At 51.5% G+C, this 7,229-nt stretch overlaps 1 protein-coding gene across 6 annotated transcripts in view; it reads left to right on the top strand.

Annotated features, from left to right (window-relative positions):
- Nucleotides 1–1,267: 1,267 nt before the first annotated feature.
- Nucleotides 1,268–7,229, top strand: part of CADM1 (cell adhesion molecule 1) — a 326,555-nt gene continuing 320,593 nt past the window's right edge. For 3 of the 6 annotated variants that reach the window (XM_032359975.1, XM_032359969.1, XM_032359966.1), the window contains exon 1: nucleotides 1,269–1,454. In XM_032359975.1, coding sequence (XP_032215866.1) covers nucleotides 1,319–1,454 — 136 coding nt within the window. In that variant the 5' untranslated portion in view covers nucleotides 1,269–1,318. Of the gene's footprint in view, nucleotides 1,455–7,229 lie in introns of all 6 variants that reach the window. The other 3 variants (XM_032359970.1, XM_032359964.1, XM_032359977.1) reach the window with 2 other exon arrangements.

The following is a 7,229-nucleotide window of genomic DNA, read 5'->3' as shown; positions in this document are numbered from 1 at the left end:
GATATTTATTATGCAAATTGTATTTCCTACATCTTATTGTTCTGCATTCTATGAATACTTAAATTATTATAAACCTCTACACTTAATATGGCTCGTCCTTCAATTTGATGCTTGAGCAACAGAGGGTCAGAGCGCATACGATCTTCTAGAGGGGAAGAAAATAAGTAATTAAAAAGCAGACAAACAAGAGAGCCGGCTGCCTGGTTGAAAAGAAAGCAGAGGCAATTTCGGAGAGAGCGAGTCCGCAGAAGCAAATCATTTCAGCCAGGAGAGCCTCTCCCAGAGATACGGAAAGCTCAGAGCACCTGTTGGTCCCCAGCCGCCTTAGGAAGGACTGGGGGCGTAGAGAAGGAGGGAATGGGTTTGAACCCCGAAGGAGGAAGATGGCAGACCCCATCTTAATACACACACACCCCCGCGTCCGCCCACCACCCCGAAGCCTTGACAGAAAAGATTTTTTGTTGGATGTGTGTAATCGTAAATATATATTATTACATATGTCAAATGTAATAAATACGCACATATATATAAAGGGCAGGAGGGAAATCTTCGGCAAGCTGGGGAGCCGGAGCCGACCCTCCCCGATCTACCTTTCCGGAAAATCTACCGCAAAGATACCGACTCGAAAATCCCAGAGCCCGACTCGGGCTCCTTTCTCCCAACTATGCCCAAGTCTACCGCTAGGTTGTTGAGCGGGCTCTCCCGCTCCGCCGGACGTGCAAAGCACGCATGCACTTCTCCCAGATTGTTTTGTCAATCCGGGGACCTGCATTCTCACTCTCCACTCCCGAACAGCCCCCGTTTTCCAAAGATCTATTCCTTCGGTGCAAGGTGAGTGACGGAAATTTGCAACGTGTGGTTTCCAGGCCAGATGCGCTCGGTGTACCGGGCAGGGGAGCCTCCTCCTAGGGAGATTCTCCAGTTGTCGGTCGGTTATAGCGATTGCTATATACATTCCTAATATAGGTGTCCGGGAAGCGAGACCCGCCCCCTGGAGCCCGAGCCCCCACAAGCTAAGCGCCCAGGAGAACACTTTTTCCTTGATCCCAGGGAAGCGAAAACGAATTTTAACATAAACATATTTGCATACGCCCCTCCCCTTAGCCCCGCCCCTAGGTGGCGCGGGCGCGCCGCCGAACGCCAGCGCCAGGGGGCGGGGTGGGGGAGGGGGCGAGTCCTCCGAGAGCCGGGTTGGGCTAGCGGCTCTATGATTGGTCGGTCCGGACTCCGCCTCCAGTGCATTTCATTAGCATCTCATTAGTTGTCCGCTCGGGCTCCGGAGGAAGCCACCGCCGCCAGTCTGAGGCAGGTGCCCGACATGGCGAGTGCTGTGCTGCCGAGCGGATCCCAGTTTGCGGCGGCGGTGGCGGCGGTGGCGGCGGCGGCGGCGCCTCCCGGGCTCCGACTCCGGCTTCTGCTGTTGCTCCTCTCCGCCGCGGCACTGATCCCCACAGGTAGGTGTCGACACCGGCCGGTTGGCCCTCTAAATCTCCTAAGGCACCTCAGTAGCCATAGCCGTGGAAGGGGGGAACGTTTCCATGACAACCTTCCCCCACTTCCTAAATCCGAGTCGGAGGGAGTGTGGAGAGGAAACTCAGGGCTGAGATGAAGAGGCAGAGGGGTTCGGTGATTCCCTTCTCCCTTGCCCATCTGGGTGGGAATTGGAGCCCTTAGGGATGGCTGCACCCACACCTTTTCTCCCCGGCTTGGCGCGGGGTGAGGAGTGGAGTGAGAATGGGGGGCCCGGGGGCTCGAGAATATGGGAGAAGGGGATGGATGGAGGGGACCCCCCCAACCTTCCGGACCCTCCCAAACTCGTTGTTGTCCCCCTAACTTGCAGGTCCTCCCGTCCCAGGGCTGCCCATTCGCCTCCACCTCTCCAGCGGGCCCCCTAAATCTCTATCCCCCAAGCCTCCCCATGGCTGACTAGCAGCCGCCTCCAGCGTGATTGCTCACCGATCCACAGGACATCCCCAGACTTGTCTGGTCGCTCCTGCACTCCCCGCGCTCTGCCTTTCTCCCCCACCCCCGCCCCCGTCCTCGGAACAGTGCGCCCCTCGTGTCTCCCTCCAGCCCGGTAGCGGCCCTCCGCACCACCACCCCCCTCCACCCCCCGCTGCCCGGCTGCGGGGCTCCCGGGCTCGGCTCCAGGCTGGGAAAGTTCCTCAGGCCCGGCCCCGCGGAGGGGGGAGGCTGCTGTCGCCGCCTCTGCGGGAAGGGGCCGGGAGCCCGCAGCCCGCTTGCCCCACGGCGTCCTCCGCCGCGAGTGGGGACGCCGGATTTACAGACTGCCGGTCCTTTTCGGCAGCCCGAGGGTGGTGGCGGGAGGTTCGCGGCCTCTGCGGCCAGGCGGGCACCCTGCGGGCCTCCGGGCGCCCCCTGTGTGCGGAGCTGTCTTGGGAATTTGCCCAGGGGCGGCTCTGCACGCCCGGCGCCTTCCCCGAAGACGCCGTGCACTCGGCAGGAGCACGCTGTGTGGCTGCCCGTGTGCCGGGCGCGTTGGCGCGGTCGGGAAAGAAGAGGGCAGTGTTTGCTTTTGCTAACAAAAGGGAGCCGGAGCTCTTCCCCAGCCGAGAGGCTGGCCGTACTGCACCCTGCCTCCTTCCCGCCACCGCCAAGCTCCGCGGCCGCGCGGCATCCACACATCCCTCGCCGGCCGCTGCGGGCTCCGGGTGGGGAGCGGGGCCCGGAGGCGCGGGGACCGCGGGGGGGAGGTGCGGGAGGTGCAGGAGGGGATGCAGCAGGGCTCGGCGCCTGCAAAGCCCCTCCTTGCAGCCTGGGAGCTGCAGGACCCGCGAGCAACAAGTGGCGGAGGACACCGAGAGCTCAGCCCCCACCTGCGGAGCCCCCGGCCGCGGCGGGCGCAGCTCTGGGGCCACCGTGCCTCTACTGGGCGCCTCTCCGCTTGGGCTGTGCCTTTTGTTTACACGCTAGAGGACACACAGTTACGTAAACACCGCAGGAGTCACGCTGTAGGAAACGGGGATGTCGGGGGTACTAGCTTTGGATTTCGGGGATGCCGGGTTGGTTTCTACCTTCCCCCCCGCCCGCCGCAAACAGGCTTGCAAGGGAGCTCGGCTCAGGGAACGTATCAGGGATGCACAGGGGTGGGAATCTGGCAGCAGCTCAGTTCCAGAGCTGAGGGTTTTTTCTTCCATGCCACTGCTTGTCTCCGGATGTTGTTTATGTGTTTTTCCTCTGTGAATTCTTAATTTATGAGTTACGAGATAATTGGGTTCAGCCTTTGCCGGTGTGGTTACAACTTCATTTCGGGTGATGTCTCTGACTGGATGGGTTCAATAAAATGTTCGTGAAAGAGATCCCTCATACTGCTGCATTGTAAAAAGCGCCAGTGTCAGTTAAACGTGAGCGTGAGTAAAGACTCGGTAACTGGCGCATAATAGAGGCAACAATAGACTTGTATTGGCTGCAAAAAGGGGGGGGAACAGCGCTGGTCGGGGATGTTGCCTTTTGACTAAAAATGGGAGCCGTGCAATGCCGCTTGGCAACAGAGGAGGTCTAGATGATGCCTCCTCCGTCAAGCCTGCTCATTGACGGCACCGGGTAGTAGCGACAGTACTATATTTGTAACTATCTCGCGGTGAGAAGTTGCCTTCCCAGCGAGGGATGTATGCGGACTCAGAAAGGAGCGGTCTGGAACTCAACCGTGCATGTCAAAGCTACAAGAAAATTCTGTTGCCAGTTACCATGGAAGCAGCTTCTTGCTCTTGTGTACATCCCTGTTTGTACGCTGGTTATCAGATTGTGTTCAAATTAGAAAGTAATTGGGTTTGATTTGTAGTGAGGGGGTGAGATGACTGCCTTTAAATCTGTTTCTTCCTTTCCGCATTTTTGGGTGATGGCTTGGGGAAGGGGTGTGGGCCTAGCCCCCAGGTCCTGGGCACCTGGAGGAGACTTCTAGACAGGCACCAGAGGGGCTTTGCTTCCTTAGTCCTCTCCTGTTAAGCTTTCTCCGGAGGCCTCCAGGTGCCACTGTCAGGTTAGAGAAACCTGTTGGTGTTGCCCTCGAACTTCATTAGGCGTGTTTCATTTACATGCTCGCTGGGATAGCAGTCTGGGGCCATCCTGCTTTAGGTCTTGGTTCTGTCTTCAGTTGTCACTGAATCCGTCTGTCCCCGAGAGAAAATCTCCAATCCCTCCTGTGGTGTGTGGAGTAAATGGATGTTAATGAAACACAGCAGAAACGGGATTGTGGAAACTCGCTCCTCAGTGTAAATCATGCCTGTTACGTTTTAGGTGTATGCATCGGTGTTGCTTCTCTTGCGGCGTGAACCCGTGTATGCATGGGTGTTGCTTCTCTTACATTTTTTAGCGTTAGAGAGATTGGCTGATGGGTGGGGGTTTGTGTTGGTGCTGGGAAGCCCAGGGGCTGAGTTTGGCTTGTCTCGGCCTGTTGGGGCTTGTATACCGGGGATGGGGACTTTACAAAAAGTGCCATCCTGCTATTGTTGCCTTTCCCTGCATCAAATTGAATAGCCGCAGGAGGGACTTGCACTTGTCTGTGATAGCTTTGATAAAATATCCCTCATTAATGCCACTTTATATTTACAGTGTGTCACTGGAGACGCACAAGGCTTCATTTAGTGACTTGTGTGACGAGACAAGCTTGCATTATTTGCCTGGGACATTTTGGAGGAACAAGAGGCCCATTGAGCAATCTTTTGAAATGAACAAATACGGAAAAAGGGGGGAATAAAAGAGCAGGCAGTTCTCTGGAACAAAGAGCTTTATTCATATGGATGTTGTACATGCTTTATCCAGTTTTCCCCAATGGCCCTCCTGGTAAAGGGGAGTGGGACAGGGGAGAAGCCAAAAAGCGGGACACTTTCGCTTCCTCTCCCACTTCCTGACTTCATATTCTTATCGAGTCGGTCCTGGACTCCCTGACTGCTCATCTCGCTCTACTCCCTCTAAAAGCCCAGAAGGTAACAGGTTCCTGGGTCTGAAAGGGAGGCTTTGAAATGCTTTCTCCTAGCTCTGAATTTCAACAGAAGACTGTGCTATCTACCTGTTGAGACTCATGGTCATTGGAGGACCTACTGGTTGAATTGAAAGAGATGTCACTTTTTTGTGACATGTGTCAAGCAGTGGTTGATAGAGAATGTCAGATAGGTAAGATATCTTGCAAACTATATACTAGTCTTACTATTTATTTTTAAAGAAATGCTATAACAACTGAAATCCAAAATTTTCATTATCACTAATGGTGCTCTTGGAGTTATTCGTGACTTTTGCCTATACCTGGTACATATTGGCCTCAGACATAAGTGAATTTTTATAATTCCTTGGCCTGCATTGCTGAATGATTTTCAGGGTTTAAAAAATTGATAGTATTGCTGTGAATAGAAACTGTCTCATTCTCTGGGTTTTTGTATGTGACATTTTAATGCCTAATCGGCCACTTAGAATTTACATTTAAAAAATGGGTGTGTGTTTGTGTGTGTGTGTGTGTGTGCGCGTGCGTGTACGTGCACAAAAGGCCTATTTTTATGTGGGAGATCTCTTAAATGGGGCCAAACTAATCTATGCTATGATTTGAATGGAAATTTACCAGCTTATAAAGAAAATTTGTAAGAAATAAATCCTAAGGATTCAAATGCTGCATCTCTTTCTTGGGAAGAATAGTACTGACCATTACGCTGGGCGTTTTTAACTGAAAATCCAGCATAGAAAGGAGAAATCACACAGCGACATCTGTTGCAGAATTGAAAATTTGCTGCTTTGAGTTGGAAGCAATTAGTCCCATATAAATACCTAATGGTATCAGTCAGTATGTGCACTCCTCAAATATGTATATAGGCACACACATATATGTACATATATATGCACATATACACAAAACTTACCCAATACAATATTCATATGCGCATCAAAACGTATGTAATGGAAAATGTGACATTTTAACACCAAAACTCCTTTTTCTTATTACCTGTTGAGGAACTAGAGATTCTTATAATTGTGGAATTTTTGTAAGGGGAAGGAGGTTACAGATCGTCTGCTGAAATCTCATTCTTTTGTAGTTAGGCAGCCTCAACCTGGAGAGGGAAGGACCGTGCTTGCTGACCATGGAACTGAGGATAAGTCAGCTGTATGGCCCGGATGGGGACCAGGTCCCTTGATAGAGAGTCAGCAAACCTCTTCCACTGCCCAGCATGGTTGCCCCAGCGAGGATGTGGATCATGGCCACACCATATCTTGGCTAGGCCTAGTTTATCTTGTGAAGACAGCAAGATTAATTGGTGTTCTAGGTAATAAACCCATGGATCAGAGGAGTGACCTCTGAGATAAAAGCACCGGTTCTTGGTAAGGTTGTCTTTGGTGTTGACAAATGATTCTGAAACCTCTGGACTTTATTTGGCAGTCACAACACGAATGCCGTCCAAAGCACCTTCATAGGGGAGAGCTTTTGGACGTGTGTCACTGTGATAAGTCAGATGTGTGAAAACTCGGCTTCAGGAGCCCCAGCTTTAGATGTTTTAGCTCTTCGTTTGTCTTTTCAAGGATTAATACTAACAGTGGAACAGGTCCCGTGTAACTAAGGCCAAAAGGAAGAATCCTTAGTTAAGAGCAAGAAGAGATCTTCATTTTCTTTCTAGCTATTCGTCCCTTTTCATTTAAGCAGAGAAAAAGCTGAGAGTAATTTAAGCAAAAAAAAAAAAAAAGATTTGTGAGATGACTTTTTTTTAACATGGATCATGTTTTACTTTTCCATTTTTATTATGGAGATTTCCAAATACATGCAAAAGGAGGAAGAATGCCATCATTAACCCTGTGTGCCAGTCGCCCAGTTCTGTAAATTATCCATCCATGGTCAGTCTGGCCTCTGTCTGCTTCCTCACCTTCTCAGATGAGTTTCAACAAATCTTGGACATTGTATCATTTGCTCCATATCTATCTATCTATCTATAATACAGTTCCCTATCTCCTCCCTCCCCTCAATCATAGTATCCTGAACTGAATGTACATTTTCTCCCCTGGTAATGCAGAATGTTGGCCCTACCCCGGCTGGACTGGTGTAGGGTGAAGGCTTATTACGGTGGCGCAAAGCCGAGGCAGAAACTAGAGAAGCCAGAGCTTCGATTACTGCCTGTACAGGAGACCTTTTCGTGTGTGGTTTGGTTTATTTTGAGCAAGGTTTTGTTTGGATTGGAGAAGATGAGTTTTATTGTTGTGTAAATATGGTTGTGTAAATATGCCCTAATTGTTGC

Source organism: Mustela erminea, chromosome 9 (genome assembly GCF_009829155.1).
Source record: "Mustela erminea isolate mMusErm1 chromosome 9, mMusErm1.Pri, whole genome shotgun sequence".
Lineage (NCBI taxonomy): Eukaryota > Metazoa > Chordata > Mammalia > Carnivora > Mustelidae > Mustela > Mustela erminea.
This window is presented reverse-complemented; position numbering and strand designations above follow the sequence as displayed.